The sequence below is a fragment of the Pleurodeles waltl genome, chromosome 12 (genome assembly GCF_031143425.1).
Source record: "Pleurodeles waltl isolate 20211129_DDA chromosome 12, aPleWal1.hap1.20221129, whole genome shotgun sequence".
In the NCBI taxonomy this organism is placed as follows: Eukaryota; Metazoa; Chordata; class Amphibia; order Caudata; family Salamandridae; genus Pleurodeles; species Pleurodeles waltl.
In genome coordinates, this window is record NC_090451.1 from 248,907,123 (window position 1) to 248,934,747 (window position 27,625).

General features: G+C 44.1%; 1 protein-coding gene across 1 annotated transcript in view; it reads right to left on the minus strand.

Annotated features, from left to right (window-relative positions):
* Positions 1-27,625, minus strand: part of LOC138268264 (ATP-binding cassette sub-family C member 12-like) — a 1,444,059-nt gene that overhangs the window by 390,322 nt on the left and 1,026,112 nt on the right. Inside the window, exons 20-21 of the mRNA XM_069217748.1 lie at positions 15,834-15,937; positions 4,597-4,803 (exon numbers count right to left, since the gene is read on the minus strand). Of these exons, the coding sequence (XP_069073849.1) occupies positions 4,597-4,803; positions 15,834-15,937 (311 nt within the window). The remainder of the gene's footprint in view (positions 1-4,596; positions 4,804-15,833; positions 15,938-27,625) is intronic.

Sequence of the window (27,625 nt, forward strand, 5' to 3'; positions counted from 1 at the left end):
TGAAAATGTTTTCAGCACAACAAAAAGCTCCAAGTGGGAGAAACCTGGTTTTCTTCCTCTCCTTCCTCCCTGGGCAAAGCTCAGGGCCTTGTCCCATTCTTCTTGAGGTTTTAAAAATGGCTGATCCCTACTTTGCTTCAACTGCTGGAAAATGCATTTCAGGTTGGTCCTGCAGCCTTCAGGTCTTCTGAGCAGCCTTCGAAGCATTAGGTATCTCTGCAACCAAGGCTGCTGTTTGGTCTAGCCCTCTGTGAGCTGCTGGGCTCTTTTGGAGTCAGGAGTCCTTTTGCTCTTTATGTCCCTGGAGCAGGTCAACAGGTCAACCACATGATCCTTGGAGAACAGTTCCAGTTCCTAAGTTCCTGCTGTCTTTGAGTCCTCTTCTTCCAGCAGGAGTCAGAAGTCCTTGAGTTCTTTTCTTCTTCCTATAGATGTTGCCTTCCCAGGGCCTGGAGTTTTTGGAGGAGTCCTAACTGTTTAATCCTGCACACATGCCAGTAACTGGAAAAGTTTCTGTACCAAATCCTGACTACTTTCTCACCCTATGCCCACCTCCTTTTACAGTCCTTCCCTTTCACTTTACTATTAGCATTTCCAGAAGCCCTAAATTCAAGATAGCAGAACCCTCCCTCCCTCCAGAAGAGCTCAAGGCAGGCCCCTAGCCACTCTACTTTGTAAATGTGGTCACTGACCGTATGTCATGGTCCAAACAAATGGTTTAGGAAGGCTCTGAGAATGGATTGGAGCAGATCGTGTCGAGCCCATTTGTGACCACCAAGTCAAGGGTTAAGGTTGTACATTCTTCTGCCAATTTACCTGTACCCTTCCCAGATGGTTAATTCCTGCTAAGTCACCATTTGATAACTCCCCTGCCTTTGTGGGTTCAAAGGCTAGGCATTGTCATCTGGCATTCACTCCATTCATTCCAGCCACAAATGTGTATTAGCTTTAGGATTTGTGTTAAGTGGCATGTTAGAAATAGGGTCTGTAGTTGGTAGTCAGTTTACACTCTGTCCAAGTAGGGACCTTCACTCTAGTCAGGGTGAGGGAGATACACAGCTCAGATAACCCCTACTCACCCCTTTTGTAGCTTGGCACAAGTAGACAGGCTTATTTCAGAGGCAATATGTAAAGTATTTGTACAAACACACACAGTAACAAAGTGAAAATACCACAAAAGGACTCCACACCAATTTAGAACAATAGCCAATATTTATCTAAATCAAACAAGACCGAAATGACACAAATCCAGCACACACAAGTAGAGATATGAATTTTAAAAGTAAAAAGAGCCTTAATCCACAGGACTCAATGAATGCATTGTTGTAGCACAAAGTATGCATAAAAAATAAAGACCCACGGGTGAGCGTGCATTGGAAAAGCAAATGATGCATTGGTTTCTAATTCTCAAGTGAGGCCGTGCGTCGATTCTTTCTCCACCAGGTAATCGGTGTGTTGAATCTTTCCTCGCTTGGTAGAGATTGGTTGATTTCTGGACAGGTAGCCTCAGGTCTGTGCGGGGATGTTGAAGATTTTGACGACCAGGGTCGATGCGTGGAAAATTCTAATGCACTGTGCAGAGTGTCTGTGTTGAGAACAAGCGCTGCGTCAATTCTCCAGCTGCAAGGCAGGTGCTGCGTCAAGTTTTCAACCACTGGACAGGCGCTGCATCGATTTTTCTGACACTCACAGCAGTGCGTGGATTTTCCATCACAGGTTACCAGCTTCCATTTCTGAGGGTCCAGGGAATGGATTTGGCACCACTTAGCAAGTCATGACTCTCAGCAGAAGAGCCCAGACACTGGCAGATGAAGTCTTTGATGTACTGGAGACTTCAGAGCAGGGGGGCAAGCTCAGTCCAAGCCCTTGGAGAAACTTCACAAGAATGTTTTTAGAAAGCAAAGTCCAGTCCTTTCCCTCTTTAGGCAGAAGCAGCAGGCCAGAACAGCAAAACAACAGGCAGAGTGGCAGGTCCTCCTCAAGCATAAAGCTCTTCAGCAAACTTCAAAGGAAAGTCTTTGTAGTGCACAAGACCCTGCCTCTTCCTTGCCCTGCCCCAGACACACTCTAGGGAGTTGGAGTCTGTATTGTGTGAGGGCAGACACAGCCCTTTCAAGTGAAGTTGACAGCTCCTCCGTCCGACTCTAACATAGGAAGACTCATAAGGATATGCAGGACACACATCAGCTCCCTTTCTGTCACTGTCTAGAGTGAATTCACAAATAGACCAACTGTCAGTCTGACACAGACGTGGATTCAGCAACCAAGCAGAGGCACAAAATGCTTAAGCAAGAAAATGCCCACTTTCTAAAAGTGGCATTTTCAAACAGACAATCTACAAAACAACTTTACCTGAAGATGTATTTTTAAATTGTGAGTTCAGAGACTCCAAACTCAATACCTCTCTATTTACTCCCAATGGGAAAATCCACTTAAAAGGTATTTAAAGGCAATCCCAATGTTACCCTATAGGAGAGATAGGCCTTACAATAGTGAACACTGAACTTAGCAGTACTTCACAATCAAGACAGGTAAAATATGCCAGTACATGTCCTACCTTTTAAATACAATGCACCCTGCCCATGGGGTTACCTATGGCCTACATTAGGGGTGCCTTACATGTACTAAAAACTGAAGGTGTGGCCTGGCAAGTGGGTACACTTGCCAGGTCGTACTGTCAGTACAGAACTGCACACACACACACACACACACACACACACACACACTGCAGTGGAAGGTCTGAGACATGTTTACAGGGCTACTCATGTGGGAGGCACAATCAGTGCTGCAGACCCACTAGTGGCGTTTGATTTACAGGCCCTGGGCACCTCTGGTGCACTTTACTAGGGACTTACTTGTAAATCAGATATGCCGATCTTGGATAAACCACTCACCAATACAATTTAGACAGAGAGCACATGCACTTAAGCACTGGATAGCAGTGGTAAAGTGCCCAGAGTTCTAAAGACAAGAAATACGGACCAGAAAAAAAATAGGAGGAAGGAGGCAAAAAGTATGGGTACACCCCTGCAAAAAGGGCAAGGTACAACATGGCAGATTTGGATTTAAGCTTGTTTTCACTCAAAGTGTTTCTAAAGTTACGTTTCCAATACAGTGATTAAATATCTGATTTCACCATTACAAACTAGGTGGAGAATAGAAAACTTTGATTTTTTTTTTAGCATTTTCTAAGAAGAGATGTAAAATAAATGTTTTAGTCAAACCTAGACTGTCTATGGAAAATCATTCCTAAACCTTCACAGTGAAAATAGTTTTTAGGTCTTCCGCACTGTGAAGGCACCTATTTAAAATATATAGCATACCAACTTTTTATACATTGGGCTTCTTCCCCGTGGTTTTTGAGGGCACTTGTTAATATATGAAAATTGTTTTCTGCATGGGGAATGCACCTTTCTGTGCCGTGTGTTACTGCTGTGAATTCAAACTGCAGCCTCGCCATAGCACTTTACAGCCATATATTCTTATCATGTACATGGGGAGGTGTAAATATGCTGTGCAACCCACATATGATGTTTAACTTCCACGTCACAGGTTCAAATTCTGTATCATCTACTATGGCCTGAAGTGAAAATTAAATAGAAATTTAGGGCCACAATACACACACAGTGGCACTGAGGAGCAGTATCACACACCGTAGATTCCTATTTCTATAAAAAATAGGGACAAGAAAATTATGAGAAATTAGAGGAAGTCATACGGAAAAGGCAGATTTCCCCCATTCTGCTAAATCTACCTTGATGACATAGTAGTGGTCGATAGTCTGGATTTTATGTTTGTAGTTCGGAATTAACAATGCTCTATTTTGACACATAACCATTTATATCAGTAGAAAGCATGTGACGATTTACTGATGAAGCAGTAGTTCATTGCCAAACTACAATTGTTACTAATTAGGCTATTAATGCTTAGAATATCCTCTCCTGTTGTATGGGCTGTGATGGTGAAGTGAAAACAAACTGATTATTTAACCATAATCTTCCTTATTATAGTCTTTGTGTTTTTCTTCCTTCTCAGATAGCTTCTTGTGTTGTTTCCATATCGACTTTGAGAGGAGACACAAAGTATTTGAAACAAAAGAAAGACTTAAGAGAGAACATTTGTGGCTTTTGATGGCTGTATGTGTGTACCTCCTCGAAGGTTAGGACTCATCCTCCTATTGTCAAGTATGCTACAGGGACACTTTAGGAGTTTTAGTAATGACTGTGGGTAGTAAGTATTGGGAATATAAACTAGTCAGCAAAATAAAGCCCATGACTTTGAATCACATGTGATTTAATTTAAAGAAGGCTACCCAAAAATTGCTTTAAAAGTATTAATTACGACTTTTAAAGCACAAACAGCTAGTAGTTCCGTGAAGCGTCCCGGCTTTCTTAGCTAGAGAAACATATTGGAAGATAAGATTGGATTGAGGTAAAAATGTGATTGCTGAAGGATGGCATCAAAACAGAGCACTGTAATGTTTACAAGCCGACACATTTGAATAGTTTCTATAAAACCCCAACAAACATTTAACAACCACACATAAACTGTCTGCACACTACATTTCATAAACAAGAGTAGCCACGTATACTGTACCTTGTAAAATACTCTGTCATGTAGATTTGAAGCGGCTTTTAATGTGGCCTTTGTGAAAGCATATCCCTTAATGAAACTGAAGGCAATCATTCCCACTAATGTCATTCCGAAGATTAACTGGTAAAAACTCAAGTTAGGGTTATCAGTTATATTTTCAGGATTGCAAACTGGTGCAGAAGTCTCATTGTTAAATTGACTGCAGTTTCTCTGAAAAAAAACAACAATGCAATCTTAAATTTGAAGGAAATATGCCAAAACATGCACAGTTCTCAATACTTATGTAAGGTGGTCTGGCAACATCGATTGTGATATCACATCGCCTAACATAGAGCATAGTCATTGTGCTCACACACAAACGCCATGTATCCTCTCCCCAGAACATTAACATGAACTATGCAGGAAGTCCCACTGCCTTTCGGTCCAGGAAGGGCAGTGAGTATGTAAACCGGGAGGTAATCTGATTCGCTAGTAGGTAATATATCACATTGACCTGAACCTAGGAGCATGTGGGCAGGTGTGATTGGGTTGGAAACACCATTAGATTTGGCAGAAGTGCCCGAAAGCCTTCTTAGAATGGCCTTGTCATCCAAAAAGGTTAGTTGACATTTTGGCCAACCTATGTGGGCCTCCCTGTGATAAATGTGTTTGGTTTGAAGCCACTAAGCACCTCAGACAATTAGATTTTTCATCCTGTGCCCATCAGATTTGGCAAAACGAAACATGATTTAATTACCTATTAGCAAAAAAATTGTATGAAGCTGATACCCTTACAGGTAACTACGTTTTATTGAATTACATGAACGTGTTTTAGAATTAGGAGAAAGTAATTGTAATGTTTGTATATAAATGTTAAAGCTTTGATAAATTAATATTATAATTTGGGACTGCAAAATGAAAATCTCTTAAAAATGTTGCATGCTATGTTTTTGCTGCCATTTACTTAAAGTGTTTTATTTCATCCTGCATTTTATTTTTTGTTGGAAGCAAAGCAGAAATGATCACAAAAAGCAAAGAACCAATAATTTCAAGTAATTAAACAATATCACAGTACAAAAATCAGTGTTAGATCCTAGATCAGGACTGTGAAAGATAAATACATGGGTAATTGGCTTTGTGGGTAGCAAACAAAAAAACCAACAAAAAAAGCAGATACAGAAAAACCATCACAAAAATAATTTGCTCCTATGAGGGCTGCTCTCAGTACACATACAAAAAACTGGCTAAGCTGAGGTGGTGTCTCATTCGCTATGTATATCTCTCCCAAACGTCCTGCATACATTTAATTTTCATCTGTTTGCTTGGCAAAAAATAGCTAACCAGAGTCCCCTGCATCAAATCTTGAAGAAACCGACCAGCTGACCATTGTCATGTGTCAGTTTGAGGCAGGTGCATTCTGGAACCTTGGGGTGAGCTGTTGACTTCTAAAGGACATTCAATGACCTCCTGGAAGAAGATCTAGAAGATTGGAGAACTTTTGGTAAAAAGCTCCATAAAGCGACCGACCCGTCATCGAGAGTCAAACCGGCTTACGTCAACTGCGATCCAGCCTTACTTGCAGGCTCATCCAACTGGCTGAAAAGCTCCGGAGCTCCAGACTTCCAGGATTTCACTGGGGGCTCCTGGAAATGCAATCTGATGATGTCAACTCAAAATGTGCTTGCTGTGGAGGGTCGTCCGACGTCAGATAGAAAAAGCTCCGAAAGAGTGACACAGTCCAAACGTAAAAAGTTGAATGGGACTTCCCATGCAGTGTATTGAAGGAGGGCTCCAGGTCTGTCAGATCAAAATTCAGCTTTGGCCCAGATGAAGATTTCCATCCTGAAAAATCGTCTAAGTCCAAACGTCGAATTTTTCTCCGAGGTCTTCTGCAACGCGTATCCGCAGAGGGCTCCAGGGAGATCAGATCAGATTGGTGACTTTGTCCAGCTGAAGAAAATCTTCAAGAAAAAGACTAAGCCCAAAGGCAAACTTTTGACCGAGGCCTCCCACTTGCTGTAGCCGAGCAGGACTCAATCACGGTCAGCCTCAAACTTTGACTTTGCCCGGGTCTACTGCAACAGATTGGCTTTTTTTATTTCTATGCGCTAACAAATATTAATTCTGTAAAAATGCATCTCTCCGGTTCCCCTTATCAAATTTGAATCATTTTGGTGTCACTTTAAAGATAACAATATAATCTATGTTTATAAATTGGTGTTGGATTTTTATTCTGTTTTGTGTTTTACGTATTCACTGTTTTGTGATTTTAAAATGCTTTACACACTTGTCTCTCGTTGCCAAGCTACCAAGGGTTGGGTTTTAATTTATTGACACCTAACTGAACCTAAGTGGGGGTTAGTGGCTTGATGCTATGTGTAGGTTCTTACCTGCCCTTGCCAGTGATCCACTTTCCAACATATATCATTCCGGGTTTGCAGACTTAAGTGCTGGTGAACCCCCCACCCCAGCCTTGGAGGAGGGACCCCTAACGCTCCACCATAAAATCAGAAATTAAAAAAAAATAGTATGCTGGGATCTGCAAACTCCTATTGTGGAATCCATGGTCTCAATATCAAGTGCACAGATTATGGAACTTGTGAACCTGTGTCAGTCCCTTATCAAGTCTTTGGTCTTGGTACAGAGATTGCAGAACGTGGATGCTGTTTAAGATGTGCTGGGCCTACGGGCTCAAAATAATTTATGCAAGCTACTAACACATTTGGGGACTGTTTAAGGTTTAAAAACTACATTTCAGATTCAAATTCATAGGTTGTTAATAGTGAATTCAACATTTTTAAAATTGCACTAGCCAGCCAAATCAAACTCATGACCATGGACAAAGCATGATTAGCAATAAGGACAGGCCTTCCTTTGAAGTCCACACACTTGTAACAAAGGTCAGGCTTTTTGTCATTTTAGCAAGTATTTAGAGGTTTCCATTTGCTGAAACTTCAGGCAACGCTTCACTTCGTCAAGAACAGGAAGGCTATTGACCATTTTCCAAAGAACACGAAACCAAAGCAGCTGGGATTTGGTGTGACTGCTGTTTTTTTCTGCTATGACCCATGGACGACAATCCACAGCAAAAAATTCCAGGATCATCATCTGCAGCCTGCAAAGACGGTGGAATCTGAGAACAACTGCAAGCATTCCACTTTAGGGAGTTCTTCAGCTATCCACTATTTGAGAGGAACATGAAAGCCCAAAGGGTCAACTGAAGGTGTTGTGACCAGTAAAACAGCAGGAGGCAGAAAGGTCTCTACTTCTTCAGCCCTTCAACTAAGAGAAGAAGCATACAAAGGGGTACTTGATGTGCAAAACATTTCACATCTCCAAATCATCAGAATGGACTGCATGGTATCAAGAACAACAACTTGACAATTCGGACAGAAAAGAAGGTAGACCATTGTACAGAATTCTATCAGTAAAAAAAAGTTTATTAGTAGTTGTTTGCTACAACATTTATTAAAATAAAAAGTAAAAACACAAAAAATCCACAATTAGGCTGGGTAAGGAAAGCAATTATGACTTTGAGAGGTAGCTATACTCGAGTTGTCTTCTACATACTTCTACTTGCCATTTTATTATCCCATTTTTGTTCCCTTTTAATTCTAATTTTCAATAATTGGGGCCAATTTACAAAGCAAAAAAGTACAGATAAGTGTACTACAGAAGTACTACTTTAAGTGCTCCTGAATGACTTACTGAAATGTCACAAAGTTTACCTAACCCCAACCTGAAAATATTTCTTTACCACCAACAAATTAAAGAGTTTGGGCCTCAATTATGTATTGTTTGTTGGGCCTTTCCACCAAGGTGACAGCGTAATACCGCCATCACCCTGGTGGAGATCCCAACCACCAAACTGATAAATGACCACTGAATTGGCACAACTGGAGTACTTTCTACTGACTAATTAGCAAGTGCTACCTCATTGTGTAAATGTATAGTGAACATTCTGCCCTACAGCTGCATAAAGGACCCAGAGGTAATGCCTCCAATGACCTTGTGTCTGTAATTTTGGCAATATGATTGTTTCTCAAGAGTGCTCTTACAGAAATCTGCAATAACATTAATACTCCTGTAGAGAACAGGACATGACTACAAAGAGTTGAATCTCAACCAAACAAGGGTACGTCCTCTTAATTATATGTTGTAAGTGATTTTTATGTTTGGTGGAGATGTGCTCATATTCCTCTGCATCAAGAAAGCATCTCTCAAATCAGGGGGAAACACGCTCCAGTTTTTTTTTAGTACCTTGTCCATCATCCTAGAAAAAGGCAGAAGACACTGCATACTACTAAGGTATAAGTGGTGGGGCCAAATGGGTAAGGCTTCAAGGTCATTTTATATAGTCATAGTGGTTAAAAGCAAGAATCACAATTTCTTGTCTCAAGACCAGATTACAAGAAAGATCCCACTTGTTACATGTACTACATAAGATATTGTGCTCATAAGAGCAACAATTGAAACTCCTCCATGTGATTTTAGATGGGGACTGCAGGGGGAGCCTCAAGGTCCCGGCAAACCTTGGAAGCTCCCAGTCTCCAGCGGGAGCCAGTATTGCTCCTGCATGCAGTGTGCAGCTAAAAATCCTGCTTCGTGCATGCAGGAGCAATCCTTTAATCTGTTTTTCTGCCATGAAAAGTCCGCTCCCAGCGAGTGGTAACAGTTTTGCTGCTCCTGCCTCTGGGAGCTGACTTAAATTTTGCTCTTGCTTGACGGGAGCTGTCAAAGTTCCACAGGGCAATTTGCCAGGAAAGAGGGGGGTCCGCACTGCCCCCTCTATTATAGGTAAGCCTAGCCCTGGGGATCTGGTGGTCCCCAGTGCCTTTGAAGGTCTACAGAGGAGGGGTTTGTAGGCCTCTTACTTTTATTTTGATGTTTAAAAGGCCCGGGGAGGTGACGGTCTCTGGGGCACAAAATGACCTTAGGGAGGGGGACCGCATGTGCCCGCTCCCAAATTATAATCATTTAATTTTCCCCCAGGACCTAGCTCAACCAGGGTGCTTAGAAAAGAAAAAAAACATCATGGGAACCCACACTTGTTTTTTTTTTCCACTGGGTCCACAGTGGTTTCGTGTGAAACAATGCTTATTTACCCAGGTCCAGGGCTAGGGAGTGAGGGTTTTCCTACCCTGTCCACTTTTCTTTACTTTACTTTATTTTTGGGACTCTGCTCGGTCCGAGTCCCAAAATGGCTGCCAACACTTCCTGGTTGAAGTGTTGGCAGCCAATCAGGTGTAAGGGTGGGAACTATTGGATCCACAGAGGCTCAGCATCCCTAGATAGCTATATTTATGTTTCCTTTCATTTTTTTAAAAACTACTGAACGGATTTACACCAAATCACAAAAAGCATGCTTTGTGGATCAAGAGCTAGCTTTCTGCAAAATTTGGTGCAATTCCGTCTAGTGGTTTGGGCTGTAGTTGTGTTCAAAATCCCTATGGGAAATTGCATGAGGAAAAAGCGTTTTGGGAGCCCCCTTTTTCTCTGCCCCTACTTGATGAATCACCTCAAAACTTTTGGGACAGCAGCTGAAGTGAGTGGCATAGTAGTTGTGAAAAATTTGTAATGATTCGCCAAACGGCCAATGGTCTTTCCCTCCTGCCTCCCAGCTGCTCCTCAATCCCACTTCCCCTTCTTAATAGCGCCCTCTGCGCGGAGCCCTATGTGACCCCCTGACCTGCTTTTGGCCAGGAGTCCACTTTGGCTCCACCAGCCTGCCTCCGTGCCCCTGACCCCGCCGTTTGCCACTAGGAGGAAGTTCGAGGCCCTCCACCACCCGCAGGCACCCGCCTGCGCCTCATCCCTGGTGCCTAGTGGTAGACGTATCTAGTGTACTCTGCACTTTGTATTTCGCTTATTATTTCATTTTTTGTATATCGTTTTTCATTTCAGGCCCTGTTTCTGACTGTATCTGTGCCCTTTTTCAAGTCCTCTATTTTGCCCTCTGTGTTTACTGCCCGTTTTTCCATCCGGCTCTTGCCTGTTCTCCCGATCCCTGCCGCTGCGTCCCCTGTGGCCCCACCCCCTCGTGCCCCCATTGGTCTTTCCCTCCAGCCTTCCAGCTGCTCCTTCCTCATACCTCCCCTTCTTAATGGCAGCCGCTGCGCGGAGCCCTGTGTGACCCCCTGACCTGCTTTTGGCCAGGAGTCCACTTTGGCTCCACCAGCCTGCCTCCATGCCCCTGACCCTGCCGTTTGCCGCTAGAAGGAAGTTCGAGGTCCTCCACCACACGCAGGCACCTGCCTGCACCTCATCCCTGGTGCCTAGCGATAGGCGTATCTAGTGTACTCTGCACTTTGTATTTCACTTAGTATTTCATTTTTTGTATATCTTTTTTCTTTTCAGGCACTGTTTCTGACTGTATCTGTGCCCTTTTTCAAGTCCACTTCGTTTTGCCATCTGTGTTTACTGCCCATTTTTCCATCCAGTTCTCGCTGGTTCTCCTGATCCCTGCCGCTGCGTCCCCTGCGGCCCGCCCCTCCTCGCGCCGCCATTGGGTTTCCCTACCGCCTCCCAGATGCTCCTCCCTCCCACCTCCCATTCTTAATGGCGGCCGTGCCACTGGTGCGCCAAAGGCCTGCAAGAGGCAAGCCCGTCTGAGCCTGGACCGCACCCAGCGCCCATTCCCCTAGTCCACGCTGCTCCGACCCCCCAGAAGTAGCACAACTTCTCTACAGAACTACATGCCCTCAACCCAGGCCAGCACCCCGCCTGCACCCAGGCCAACCCCAAGCACACACATGGACCATTCACATGCCACTCATGACATTTTTCCTGCACTCACGCAACACCAACACGCACCGCAATGACACCAACCCCCTCAACAACCTTAACTGCATCCTCCTTAACACCCGCTCCGTCCACAAGCACACCATCCAGCTTTGGGACCTGCTCCCAACATACTCCCCTGACATCGCCTTCCTCACGGAAGGTTACAAAATCACCCATAGAGACCGCATAAACAAACCAGGAGGACGTATCACCATAATACAGAAAAAGACCATCAAAATTTCCACCAACATCAACGATACCCTAGACAACGCAGAACACCTACATTTTCTAATACACATCAACGCCAACACCAACCTTAGAGGAACCCTCATTTACAGACCACCAGGACCCCGCCCCCCATTTTGCAACACCATCGCAGACACCATCAGCTCCCATGCCCTAACCTCCACAGACTACATACTCCTTGGTGACCTCAACTTTCACCTGGAAAGCACCCTCGACTGCAACTCCACAGCCCTGCTGGACAACCTCACAAACCTCGGCCTCAAGCAACTGGTCACCTCACCCATTCACTCAGCAGGACACACCCTTGACGCCATTTTCACCTCCAGCAGCCACATCACCTTCACTCACACCACTAAACTCCACTGGACTGACCACCACTGCGTCTACTTCTCCTTCATGAAACCCCCGCCCACCACCAACAACACACTACACCCTACCGCAAGTGGAACAAGATCTCCAAAGAACACCTGATAGCCAACCTCACACAAGCTCTACCTCTCATCACCAAACAACCCCAACACTGCCGCCCACAACCTCACACAATGGCTAACAACCTGCGCAGACTCCTTCGCCCCATTGAAAAGAAACAACATAACCCGCACTGTAAAGACCGCCCCCTGGTTCACCACAGAACTCCAAGCTTCCAAACGAGAATGCCATAAAATTGAGAAAGCCTGGCGCCAAGAACTCTCAATGAGCAATTTTTCCGCCCTCAAGACAGCCATGCGCAAACACCACCAACTCATCCGGACCACCAAAAGGTCCTTCTACAAAGAACACATAGGCAACAACACACACAACAGCAAGGAGCTCAAAGAACTCACCAAACCCAAATCCAGCACCATTCACCCTCCACACTCCCAAAACCTCTGCAACTCCCTCTCCAACTACTTTCACCTCAGAATCGCAGACACACACAACAGCTTCAAAGCATCAGCACCCACCATCACCACCACCAACACAACCAACAACACAACGCCCTCCCACACCAACCAACTACACACCTGGACCCCCACCAACGACAAAGAAATAGACAAAGCCATGAACTCCATCCACTCAGGCTCCCCCACAGACCCCTGCCCCCACCACATTTTCAACAATACCAGCCAAATATTCGTTCCCCAGCTCCGCGCCATCATCAACAGCTCCTTTGACAACGCAACCTTCCCAGACGTTTGGATGCACGCCAAAGTCAACGCGCTCCTCAAAAAACCCAAAGCATACCTGGAAGACCTCACAAACTACCGTCCCATCTCTCTTCTCCCCTTCCCCGCAAAGGTCACTGAGAAGATAGTCAACGCCAAACTGTCTCACTTCTTAGAAGAAAACATACTCGACGCCTCCCAGTCTGGATTCCGCAAGAACCACATCAATGAGACCGCCCTCATCGCCTGCACAGACGACATTGGGGCCAGAGTGGACAAGGGCGAGACCGTCGCCCTCATCCTCCTAGACCTCTCCGCAGCATTCAACACTGTATGCCACCAGACCCTCCGCGCACGTCTTTTTGACGCCGGAATTCGACGCAAGGCCCTGGACTGGCTTCACCTCCTTCCTCCCCAAAAGAAGCCAAAGAGTTTGCCTCCCTCCCTTCCGGTCTCCAGCCACCAAGATCATCTGCATGGTCCCCCAAGGATCCTCCCTCAGCCCCACCCTATTCAACATCTACATGGCCCCTCTCGCCAACATCCTTGCTCCCACGGAATCACCATCATCCCTTAGGCAGACGACACCCAGCTCATCATCCCCCTCACCAGGAACCCAGCCACCGCCAAGATAGACCTGCACGCTGGACTCCTCGTCATTGGCAAATGGATGACAGCAAGCCACCTAAAACTTAACTCAAACAAAACAGAAATCATCATCTTCAGCCTCAACAAAACAGCATAGGATGACTCCTGGTGGCCCACCAAATCAACACCATATCATCCTCCTGCTTCAACACCCTTTGCATGCTACGCAATACTTTCAAATGGATTCCTTTAGAAACAAAAAGATCTGGCTGCCCATCAGCAAAAGGATCATCTTCAAAGTCCTCGTCCACACTCACAAAGCCCTCCACGACACTGGACCGGCCTACCTCAACGACGAATAAACTTCCATATACCAACTCAACAGCTCCGCTACGATGACCTCGCCCTCACTACAGTCCCCCACATCCAATACACCAACTCCGGCAGCAGATCCTTCTCCCACCTCGCCGCCAAGACCTGGAACTCCGTCCCCACCAACCTACGCAAGACCCAGGACCTCCTAACTTTCAGAAAGCACCTCTACACATGGCTTTTTGAGCAGTAACCGGCAACTCCCCCCCCCACAGCCCCTTGAGACCCTAATGGGTGAGTAGTGCGCTTAAGAAATTTTTTGATTCATTGATTGAGTGATTGAATGGCGCCAAAGTTATTGGTGAAACAAAAAATTATTTTGCTATGGAAGCTAGGTCCTTATATATATATATCAGTAGGTAGCTATAGTTTGGGACATGTTTCCATAGAAGAAGAGTATCTTGATTTGCCCACATCCTGGCACCGTTTGATGAATCTTCACAAATTCTTGTGATTCTAGTTGCATACGGAAAGTTTCGGAGTGATCTGGCAAGCAGGGACCAACAAAATCGGGGTCAAAAAAGTTGCGTTTCCCGTGTTGATCCCCATAGGACCTTTAGACACAACTACAGCCTAAACCACTGGATGGAATGACACCAAATTTGGCAATGAGCTGGCATTCGATACGCAGATTATGCTTTCACTTACTTGGTGTAGATCCTCTCAGTAGTTTTTGAGAAATCAAAGGAAATCCAAATTTATATATCTGTGATCGCAAAGACTTCACAAACAATGACAAGCTTGTGCAGGAAAATGCACAGCTCTGATTGGCTGCCAACACTTTAAACCAGGAAGTGTTGGCAGCCATCTATGGACTCGGCTTGAGCAAAGTCCCACAAACAAAGTGTAAATTTGTTATCTCAAGTAACTATAACTCATACCCTAAGGTAACTATAACTTGCGCCCTCACATACACTACTAATTACCCCACAAAATATGGCACTAGTGACATCTTTGATAACATTATTGATAATACCAATGTAATATTTGCTGTAACATTTTTCACTAAAAAACTGTGCATACCAAGGGCATGAGTTATAGTTACTTGAGAGAACTATAACAGGAGAATTTCTGTTATTTTGTACGTTTAAAATGTGAGCCTAACTATAACGTCCCTGTAACCTTTGTTTTTTTTTTTTACTGAATTTCTATGTTTAAAAAAAATGCTATTTCCTAACTACAGCGTCTCTGTAACCTTTGTTTTTTTCCAGTGAATATCAATCTATCTTTATATATATATTTGTGTGTGTATATATATGTGTGTGTGTATATATATATATATATATATATATATATATATATATATATATATATATATATATATATATATATATATATTTATACACACACACACACACATACATATCACTGAAATTTCACAATAATGGTATGCAAAGTATACAACAACTGCCATGACTAATGTCACCTTGGAAAGTTTAACTTTTGCTTCATAACTTTATTCCAGAAACATTTGCTAAATGGTGTTTTGTGCATGTTGAAAGTGTGAGTTATGGTATGGTTATGTGCATGTGGGGCTTCAGTGGGGAGACTGAAAGGGACAGGAAAGCAACTGGAGCTTCATCTGTGGAAAAAAGAGGGCCAGAAGGGGCACCATAGACTCCCTGGGAGGAGCATGAGCATCAAGCCACACTCAGTTTTACTGTAGGTAACAGGACTTCCTTAATAGATTGAGGAAGCAATAGAGCTTTATCATGAAGATCCACAATCAGGAATGTTAAGGACCTGAACAAGAGTAAATCGGAGTGTGATTATGCTATCAACAAGGAGTCATTTAGCACATCAATGTTTCTTTAAAGATGAGGTTGGCAGCTAAAGTGTGAATTATCACAGGCAACTCAGCACAAAATATACATTTATTATTTACACTACATCAAGAAATATCCAGTTGGAAAATGGCTGACAATTATAATATGTTTCATCAATACATTTTAAGAACTTGAGTGCGTTAAGATAAACAATGATCTATTTATTACTAATATTAGGCAATATATTCCTGAACAATCTAACACCTGACACCACAATTTAATCAACCAATGCTTCTAGCCCCTAATTAAACTTTGTATACAATAAAAATACAAAGAAACATTCTTAAATCTTCAAACTTACCCCTGCACCCTGTCCTATCCAATAGCTTAACCACCAATTGCTGAAGGCAGATACCCCAATCATTAGCACGAATAGTAAGGTAGTTATGATTGTCACTATGTATCCTACAAAATAAATATATTTGTATTAGTAAAACATTAAAACATTCAGCCTAACATAAAAATACAATCCTTTCAAATGTTTGTAATCATTTATTTTATTTTTTATTTTATTTTGCTGCAGATATATTGATGGCTAGGATGAAGTAAGGTTTAAACAGAAAAAAACTTCACATTGACTTATTAAATTAATACAATGAAAATATTGCCATGAATCTTTGATTCCAACTCCATCCAGATGAAAAACAAATGGTTACATTTACTGAAGCATAACATTTAACATGAATATTTCTTTACTTGCCAGAGCTTCCCTACCATGTCATTATTATTCAGTCATAAATGAAGCATCCATGCCTGTCTAGGAACATCGACTGCTACAATAGTGAAAGGCCTGTGTGTGACATGATGGAAAATAAATACACTCTACACATGATATGTAGTTGTATACCCCTTGAAGTGTTAGTGATGCGACAAGCAATGACTGAGGACAAATATTTTGACACAAAAGAGCTTAGATACCCAATGTGCAGGGCATTTAAGGGGCAAAACCAAAATGTAAACTTTTTTACCCATCATCCATCTAAGCATCCCTCTAAACAGTAAGTGACATCACTGGATTTCCTGTCGCACATCGGCACAGGATGTGACATTGCCTTTTACCTTCTCCCTATTTCAATCAACTCTTCATGGCTTCCCGTTGCTTGAGCGCCCCCAGCAAAGGCTGGACACAGGCAATGCTATTGTCTGTTTTGGCCTGTTGGGGCCAGGAAGGGCCTTGGGCCAGAACCCTGCTCAACTGAAAATTACAAAGTTATCACATCGAGATGTAGATGACCTATACTCTAACAAAGCATTTCAAATCTTGTTCACATCCCAGCACCTCCCACACTACAGAAAACACATTCCAACTCATGCTATCAATGCTTGCTCTGAAGTACTTCATGTACCAGATGTAGTAGACATCATCACCTATTACAAGCTCCATCACAGAGAAATGGTTCAACCCCCACATCTGCTTACAATTCTTTCCACAAGCCACAGCTACCCATCATAAGGGGATCCACATAAAATGGGAGGAGGCCTCACTGTCATCCAGAAGACCACCTAGCCCTGCACACGAAGCAGGCAAAAAACATCTAACTCAATGGAGCTGCAGATATGGCATTTCCCTCTCTCTGCAACTCAGACCACCACCTTCCTTCTCATTAACCGGACTCCTTGGAAAAAACAAGGAATTAGTTAATGAATTTTAAGATCTCACCACCTTATCCATCCGACATGTCCACAGAGCCCTCTTGGGAGACTTCAACCTCCCAGACAACACAATCTCGAAAATAAAAAGTGACACACTCTTCAATTCATCGATACACTCAGGCCCTCCTTACGAGTGTGGCAGTCTTAAGACCACCACACTCGCAGTGGCAGTCTAACCGCCATGGACCCGGCAGTAAACACCTCCGCATTACGAGTCTTGCGGTTTGGCCAAAGTCAATCGGCCACACCGCTGCCAATCCTGCCGGTCCACTCGGACCTCAGCGGCTGATGGTGAGCTCCTCCAGGCCAGCGGTCTCAGGCCGAAGACCGCTGGCCGTATTAGGAGACAGCAAACTGCCAGGCTTTTCGCAGCATTCACCATGCACAAAAACCCTGGCGGAGACACACCCGGCGACAGGAATCCCCATTCCTACTGCAGTCACACGTACCCTCACACGTCCACTCACTAGCATACTGCCCCACCTGTCCACACACTTGCAAATACCTTTCCACACACTTGCAGACACACACATCCACCCGACGACACATGCACATACAAACACCTCTACTCGCTCTCACAATGAAATACAAACACTCCCACTCGCTCTCACACTGACATACAAACACCCCCACTTGCTCTCACATTTACAAACACCCCACTCACTCACACATACGCACCCACGCATTCATGCACACCCCAACCCCCTTCACATTAATTCACACCCCCTCCATGCACACATACATGCACAAACTCCCCCTTTGATGCACGCATACAGTCACACACGCAAGCACACCCATTCCAACACACACACATGCCCGCACACATGCCCGCAAACATACATGCACACACCTGCAACACATCCCACCCCCCTTTCGGTCACTCCACCTACCTGTCTGGGCCCCACATCGAAGCGGTCATCTGGGAGGGGTTGGATGCTGGCGCTTCCATCGCCAATGCCGCACCGCAGTGCAAGGACTGCAGTACCATATTACTGCTCATAATATAGCAGTCGGAATCCTTGTGGTGTGGCGGTGCTGGCAGTGGAACCACCTCTCTCCCACCATCGGCCGGCCCAGCAGTGTCGGGTTTGTGGCTGTAATCTGGCGGTCTTCGGTCTCTGAATCATAGTATGACGGTCGTGAGACACATTCCAAAGGTCAAATCCTTGAACCTGTCTATCAACATTACCACCAATCCAGTGCAAACCACCCATACCTCTGGATTGGACTGACTATTCTGCCATCCCTATCCCCATGCTTATCATCCTATCTGTAGCATCTTCCTCAGCCTGGGTACCCAACAATGATTAGCCACACTCAAAGCTCTAAAACACAAGTCTTAATTCCTCTGCGTGTACCTGTGAACTCCAACATTCTAAACCAAGCTTTCATTTCATTCTCTTCTATTCCAGCCATTACATCACACTGATACGGAGTTCTCTGGGAGCCAGAAAGTTTCCATTCTAAAGCACGCCAGACACTACAGCTCCTCCTGTTAAATGAAAATTTTAATTTTTCATAAAATCAATAGACATCTATATATATATATATCACTTAAGAAAAAAACAAAGGAGGGATGTTATATTTAGGTTCTGAATTTACTCACACAAAAACGAAGAAATTTAGCAGTTGTAGTTATGGTTAGCTGAAATATATCTAACTCATGCCCTAAGCAAACTATAACTCGCACTGGAGAACATGCTTGCATTTTATTTTAAACTTCAATGTGAAATTGGCAAATATTCGAGAATTTCACAGTGAATGTTTTTTAGAAAAATGCTGTTTTGCCCTGGTGGGGTTCCAGGGGGACCCCTGGACCAAGGCTACGGGGTTAGGGTATTCCTACCTAGCCCCCTTTTCTTCTTTTTTCAGTTCATTGTGTTTTTTTGGGGATGATTCGACTGAAGTCGAGTCCCAGTATAGCTGCCAACACTTCCTGGTTGAAGTGTTCAGCAGCCAAACAAATCTCAGCACAGGATCGGGACTATTCGCGAACTATAGATACAGTTTGATTTCCTTTAATATATTGAAAACTACTGAACAGATAATATAAAAACACTTGTGTGAGAAAACAGGGCTGACTGCAGAGGCCCCTAACCTTTTGCCCCCATTTTCACTTTTTGCAGGTGTTTTCCTGTCTCTGATGGTGCCCTTAATACTGCTAACCAGTACCAGGGCCTGTGCTCTGTGTAAAATGAGTATGCAAATTAAGCTAATTATAATTCGCTATGTGAACCTACCTATACGTCCCTAGTATATGGTAGGGTATGTAGGTTTAGGGTCATTTAAAAGTCAGGCCTGCCTTGCTGACTGCTTTTAAATTAAAGTTATATGCACATTTGAATTTGGAATTAAAAGTACTTCAAAAGTCTTAAACTACCTTATTTTTACATATGTTACCCCTAAAGTGTTCTCTCTGTGCCCCTAGGGTTGGGTGCCATGTAACTATATGCAGGGGACTTATAAAATGTGTTTTATAAGCCCTGGTGAGGTAAAATAGCCAAATTCGTTTTTCTCTCACTGTAGTGAATGGCCTCCATAAGCTAAAAAGGGGAGACTTTATTTTAATTAACAAAGTCCCCTTAAGAGTTAGATACCTTGAGTTTGGAATCAAATTAATTGTTAAAATAAATCCCACAACTTACAATTGTTGGATTTAATATAACTATTTCAGGTAAAGAGTTTTAAAACTCTACCTGAAAGTTGCCAGCTTCAGCTCTGTACTGCCCTTCTCTGATTGGCCAGCCTCTGGCAGCCTGGCCAGGCTGCCTTGATGTGGTGTGAAATGGCCTGGGCTGAACACAAAGGATGCGCCTGGGGGAGGAGATCTGTCTCAGTAGATGGGGATGCAGGAAGGGGAGAGGACAGTCAAACTGGTCTTCAAGGGCACAGAAGGACATTTGAGAAGCACAACACCTCCCTCACATCCTGCAACCCCACACAATTAGGTGCCCTCTTGATTAGATTAGGAGAGGGGTGTATTTAGGATTTGTAACCACACCAGTGGGTGGGCTCAGCAAAATCGAACGTCCAAAAATCACTTTCAGCCATGTTGGATGTTTGAGGAATGTTGCTCCCTGGGATTGATGTTTGCCACACTTCCCAGGAAGCGGTCATCAAAGGGGAAAGGAGTCTGCCTGGGATTGGATATCCAGGACCCCCCTGTTTTTCACCCAGGAGCAAGGATAAATATGGCAGAGCTGCACCCACACCTTAGATCCATACAAGGAAAAAAACAAAGAAGACGAAGGACTGCCCTGCTGGACCCCTGACCTGCACCTGGAAACTGCACTATGAAGGACTACACCAGCTGCACACTTGAGCTTCACCAGTAAAAGGACTTTGCCTATCTTCTACTGCTTCAAGAAGGGACTCCCTGTTTGCTACAGGTACAAAGAAGCTACACAGAGTCCCCTGCATCTAGTCTTGCAAGCAGAACCCAGCAGACCAGCATCCAGTGGCCATTTGAGGATTCTCACCAGGTGCATTGTGGGAATTATAGTCATAACTCCCAAGGAGCAGCTCACAGCTTCTGGAACCTTGGATCAAGTTGTGGATACTTCATGGACCAAAAAAGGAACTCTGGAAGAAGATCCACAAGTTTGGAAACGTTTGGAGCAACTCCATAAGTTGAAGAGGTGCATGGTGGAAGCTGTAGTCTCAGACCCCAAGAGGTAAACCAGAGCCTCTGAACGCTTGGCTGGTGCTGTGGACTACTTTCCTGAATCAAGAAACACTTCTGAAAGTAAGTGCAACAGTGTTATCTCATGGGTGACCTGAACTCTAGACTTTGGGGGTCATTCCAACCCTGGCGGTCGGGATGGCCAAGGAAGCACCGCCAACAGGCTGGCGGTGCTTTATTTGGGATTCCGACAGCCGCGGTCGCCCAGCCGGGTCCGGCGGTTTCCCGCCGGATTTCCCCCGGCTGGGAGAATCCTCCATGGCGGCGCTGCAAGCAGCGCCGCCATGGGGATTCCGACCCCCTTCCCGCCAGCCTGTTTCTGGCGTTTTTTCCCGCCAGGAACAGGATGGCGGGAACGGGTGTCCTGGGGCCCCCTAACAGGGCCCCAGCATGATTTTCACTGTCTGCATAGCAGACAGTGAAAATCGCGACGGGTGCAACTGCACCCGTCACACCCCTGCAACACCGCCGGCTCCATTCGGAGCAGGCTTCTGTGTTGCAGGGCCTTTCCCGCTGGGCTGGCGGGCGCTCCCTCTGGCGGGCGCTCCCTTGGTGGGCGCCCGCCGGCCCAGCGGGAAAGTCTGAATGGCCCCCGCGGTCTTCTGACCGCGGAGCGGTCATTTGACGGGGTAAGTTTGGCGGGCGGCAACCGCCGCCCGCCAAACTTGGAATGACCCCCTTTGTCCCTTTCCAGTGTGACCCTTTTTAATCCTTTGAGCGCTAGTTGCTTCTATGCACTAGAAAACATTAATTCTTAACAAATTCATATCTGCGGTTCCTTTTATCTGATTTCAATCATTTTGGTGTAAATTCAAAGATATCTATTTTTTATAAATGTGGATTTCTAGTCTGTTCTGTGTTTTACTTATTTACTGGTTTGTAATTTTTAAATGCTTTACACACTTGTCTGCAAAGTTAAGCCTTGTCACTTGTTTCCAAGCTACCAAGGGTTGAGCTGGGTTTAATTTACTGAGACCTAACTGGACCTAAGTGGAGGTTAGTGGCCTGTTGCTAAGTGTAGGTATTTGCCTGCCCTTGCCAATAATCCACTTTCCAACAGCGTGATCTGCAGACCAAAAGCTACCTTTCTGCCAAATTCGGTATAATTCCGTTGAGCGGTTTGGGCTGCAGGTGTGTCTAAAAACTCTATAGGAATTAAAATAGGAAATACAAATTTTTGCCGCCTCCCCTTTCTCTCACCCTCGTTTGACTTATCACCCAAAATCTTCCTTCCATGCACACCAAAACCTAATTTGACACCTGTGTGTATATATATATATATATATATATATATATATATATATATATATATATATATATCACAAACAACTCCTGCTGTTCTTCCTGTGCTTGCCTCATGAAGCTGATGCACTGCTATGGGCGCAGGACCCATTTACATTTTTTTTAAAACAAAATTCGAAATACCTGTTGTTTTTCTTCAGGTAAACATAATTTTAATAATTTGTGAAATGATAGCTGTTGTTATTGTCCCAAGTATGTTTAGAGATTTATCAACATTTAATTGTGGCATGATACAGGATTTATTTAGGATTCTTTCTGAGTTTATGACAAGTAAGTGTATATATGGGAAGTGGAGGTGGGCCTCTGTTTTGATTTAGGCTGATGAAGAAGACCACAATGGTTGAAACGTGTTGCCATGCTTTTGCAAGTCAATTTTGAAAAGGACCTTTTGGTTTAAATACACACCACAGTCGTTTGGATTGCTGGTATTTCAAATTTTGTATATCTATATATATATATATATATATATACACATATATATATTTTTTTACCTACTGCTAGTTGCCGGTAGGTAGTTATAGTTAGGATCTAGTTTCCATATATAAACATGTTTAATCATTCTTCTTGGTGCTTTCATAATCCGACCCAATATGGATACTAGAAGCTATAAACTGTCATTTTTCAGTTTCAGAGACTGTTAAAGATGGTAAGGAATCAGTAACAGTCACTGAGCTTTCAGAGTCAGTCTTTCCTTCACAATCTTCAGTTGAAGACCAATGAAACACAGGCTTGAAGTGAGAAGAGTCTCTGGTAATAGACTTCCAAGGGTGCTCGACAGTCACCATGTGTCCTTTGGTAGACACCATTTGGAAAGGGGCAACATTGTGAGGAGCATCAGACTTTGTGCGCAGCTGTCGAGCAATCACCAAATCTTATTTTCTGAATGAGGTGTCTTTTGTATGTCATCTCTTGTCTACATAAACTTTCATTTTCTGTTTGTTAACCAAATCCCTTGTACGAATCATGTTTTCATTTTTATCTCTTTCAGTTGTCCATTGAGGTAACTTGGTTGTCACTGCTCTCCAGAACATCAAGGTTGCAGGACTTTCACCTGTGTTTGAGGGTGATGTCAAATGATAAGCTTGTAGAGAAGAATTCAATACTGTTTTCAAACGGAGTTTCTCAAGAGTACTTGCACACTGCACAACTTTCTTTAGTGTACCCATAACTCTCTCAACAAGTTGAATGGCCTATGGCCATAAAGGTGTGATCTTTTGAAGCTTTATGATCAGTTGCTTTAGAAATTCTTTAAATTCTTTACTGTTTAAAAAGTGGATTATTATCAGACTTTACAATGTTTAATATTCCCCATGTTGCAAAGATTCCACCAAGTTTTTTGATTGCACATTCATAAGTCGTGGATGAGAGATCTTCAACTAAAGAAAAACATGAGTATTCATCTACAAACACCATTAAGTAATGTCCATTATCAAGTGGACCAAAGAAATCGATGGTTGTTCTCTCCCAGGCTTGTTTAGGGAGTTCTGACATGTTCAGAGTATGTCAAGTAACTCTATTTGGCAGGAAATTGCATATGTGACAGATCTTGAGTTCCTTTTCAACTCTTTGATGGAAACCAAACTCGCTCATGACCTTCATGAGCCACTTGAATCACTTTTTGTCTCAGGCTCTCCGGAATCAGGATCCTTGCAATTTAACTCCTCCCTGAGCTATGGAAAATTAATCTTTGAAATTTTTGCATTTTTGATATCCACTATCATAGCTGAATGTGTTTGTTCCACGACTGATGTGTAAATATGTCCTAATTTAAGCAGGTCACTATCATGAATCATAGAAGTGACAATCTGGGCTGGTGTATGTGACTTGACAATGGATGTGATGTAGGCCTCAGCCATTTTGGATGGAGTGTCATGATTTTGGAAAGGCACTCCCAAAAAGTAGTCAGGAGAATTCTGATCCTTTTCTGGACAATGCATAATTGGATATTTCTACTCTTGCAATCTTAATCCCGACCTTTCAATGCAAGAAGGAATCTTGGCTTTTGGATTGCCAAAGATGGTCAGCAAAGCTTGATGATCAGTCACCAGCGTAAATGGCTTTCCATGCAGGAACACATGGAAATGTTAGAAAGCCCATACCACATTCTTTCTCAGGCTACGAGTAAGCACGTTCCATTTGAGACAAACCTCTACTAGAATAGACCACAATATATCGCCTAGCATTTAGGCATTTATTATGCTGTCACTATGCTGTGCAATGATAGCGCCTAACCTGATAGAGCTAGTGCCGACCACAACCTGTGTATGAAGCTTTGGATTAAAGTACGCCATTTCTGTAGCATTTTCAATGGCATGTTTAATTCTCTTGAAATATTTTGCACATTCTTGTGACCATTTAAATGAAACATTTTTCTTTGTCAACGCTCGTAATGGAGCATTAACAGTAGCAAAGTCTTGTATGCATCTTGAACAGTAGCTGGCCAAATCTTGTAGGGGTTCAGCATTTGACAAAGTTTGTACTTTTGCAGGATCAAGCACCATACCCCCATCAGAAAATATGTGGCCAAAGAATTTCAGTTTATCATGTTGAGCTCACACTGCATCACTGAACAACTGACATACTTGCGTGAGAGCTCTATATCACTGCTTCTGTGTGTGTGTCTCCAAAAACTAGTGTCATTACTACAATTAAATGCGTTCACAACAGGTTGCATGATGCATTAAATGATGTCTTGGAAATGTCCCGCAGCCGATGACACAACAAAACTCAGGGCCTGATTTAGATCTTGGTGGCCGAGTTACTCTGTCACAAACGTGACTGTTATTCCATTTGCAGTATTACAATTTCCATAGGATATAATGGAAACGTAATACGGCGGCCAGGATATCTGCCATGTGCGTGTAGAGTAACCCAGTCCGCCAAGATCTAAACCAGGCCGAAAGCCTTTTATATGTAAACAAACGAACATGTGAAGAAAAGGTTAGCCACTGAACAAAGCGATTAGTAGGAATTTAGAAGGATATATTACTTCAGATGAAGTAGTTGTCAGTGCGCTAAAGTCCCTGGCTTCAGGGAAAGCAGCCAGCCCTTAAATTTCACTCAAATTTGATAAAATATTGGACCCCGAGTTAGCCCTGTTTATATTAGATCTTCTTTTAGGGGTACATTGGAAAGGGATTCCTCCCCCATCATGGCAGGTGAGAAATATTGTGATCTTCCTGAAAAAGAAAAAACCTCCTTATAATCCAGGCTCATATAGGCTGATCTTGTTGAATAATGCTGATTCTAAACTATATGCCAAGACTTTAGCAGCTCGTTTGCGGGGGAGAGGGAGTCATAGCCCATTTGGCCTTGAATTGGCAACACAGGTTTATACTTGGTAGAGGAACATCAGATCACATACGACAGGTTATTACACTTTTTGATATAGCGCAAGTCACAGGAGCTCAGATGGCTATGAACCTCCTAGATGCAGAAAAAGCATTTGATTGAGTATCATGTGTAGGAGGCTGGCCTGGCTTATAGTGGGTACCTTGTGGTACTTACACCTTGTGCCAGGTCCAGTTATCCCTTATTAGTAGAATAGAGGTGTTTCTAGCAGCTTAGGCTGATAGAAGTAGGTATGGCAAAGCAGCTTAGGCTGAACTAGGAGACATGCAAAGATCCTACTATACCACTTATATTATATAGCACAATATCACAAGAAAACACAATACTCAGAGTTACTAAAAATAAAGGTACTTTATTTTAGTGACAATATGCCAAAAGTATCTCAGAGGATACCCTCACTTAGGAGGTAAGTAACATACACAAATTATATGTACACAAACCAAAATCAGGTAAGTTAACAGTAAGAAAAGTAGTGCAAACAATGTAGAATCACAATAGGATGCAATAGGTAGAAATAGGCCTAGGGGCAAACAAACCATATACTCCAAAAGTGGAATGCGAATCACGAATGGACCCCAGGCCTATGGTAGGTTGTAGAGGGTTGCTGGGACTGTAAGAAAACAGTAAGGGTGTCCAAAATACCCCACCCCAAGACCCTGAAAAGTAGGCGTAAAGTTACCCTACTACCCCAGAAAGACAGTATAGTCGTGAGAGGGGATTCTGCAAGAACCACAACCACCTGCAAAACAATGAGGATGGATTCCTGGACCTGAGGACCTGTAAAGGAAGGGGACCAAGTCCAAGAGTCAAGCACGTGTCTGGGGTGGGGGGGTGGTGGGCAGGAGCCCACTAAACCCCAGGTGAAGGTACAAAAGGGCTGCCTCCGGGTGAAAGAAGCCAAAGATTCTGCAACAACGGAAGGTGTCAGGAACTTCTCTTTTGGTCAGAAGATGTCCCAGGGTGTGCTGGAGGATGCAGAAGTGTTTCCACACAGACATACTGCAAACAAGCCTTGCTAGCTGCAAGAGTTGCAGCTGAGGATTTTGGGTGCTGCTAGGGACCAGGAAGGACCAGGATGTCGCCCCTTGGAGGAGGAGACAGAGGGGGCACTCAGCAACTCAGAGAGCCCCTGCAGAAGCAGGCAGCACCCGCAGAAGTACCGGAACAGGAACTTAGAAGACCTGAGGACAGCGGTTGACTCAGAGTCACAAAGGAGAGTCCCACAACGTCGGAGTCCAACTCTGCGAGTTGGGCAATGCAGGACAGAGTGCTGGGGACCCAGGCTAGGTTGTGCACAAAGGAATCCTTGGAAAAGTGCACAGAAGCCAGAGCAGCTGCAGATCACGCAGTACACAGGAATACTGTCTGGCGTGGGGAGGCAAGGACTTACCTCCACCAAATTTGGACAGAAGGGCCACTGGACTGTGTGAGACACTTGGAGCCAGCTCCTGTGTTCCAGGGACCACGCTCGTCAGGATGAGTGGGGCCCAGAGGACTGGTGATGCAGAAGTTTGGTGCCTGCATTGGCAGGGGGAAGATTCCGTAGACCCACAGGAGATTTCTTCTTGGCTTCCAGTGCAGGGTGAAGGCAGACAGCCCTCAGAACATGCACCAGCAGGAAACAGTCGAGAAAGCCGGCAGGATGAGGCGCTACAATGTTGCTGGTAGTCGTCTTGCTACTTTGTTGCGGTTTTGCAGGCATCCTGAGCAGTCAGCGGTCGATCCTTGGCAGAAGTCAAAGAGGGAAGTGCAGAGGAACTCTGGTGAGCTCTTGCATTCGTTATCTGAGGAATAGCCCAGAGGAGAGACCCTAAATAGCCCAGAAAGGAGGATTGGCTACTGAGAAAGGTAAGCACCTATCAGAGGGTCTCTCTGACGTCACCTGATGGCACTGGCCACTCAGAGCTGTCCTTTGTGCCCCAATACCTCTGAATCCAAGATGGCAGAGGTCTGGGACACATTGGAGGAGCTCTGGGCACCTCCCCTGGGAGGTGCTGGTCAGGGGAGTGGTCACTCCCCTTTCCTTTGTCCAGTTTCACGCCAGAGCAGGGCTGGGGGATCCCTGAACCGGTGTAGAATGGCTTATGCAGAGATGGGCACCATCT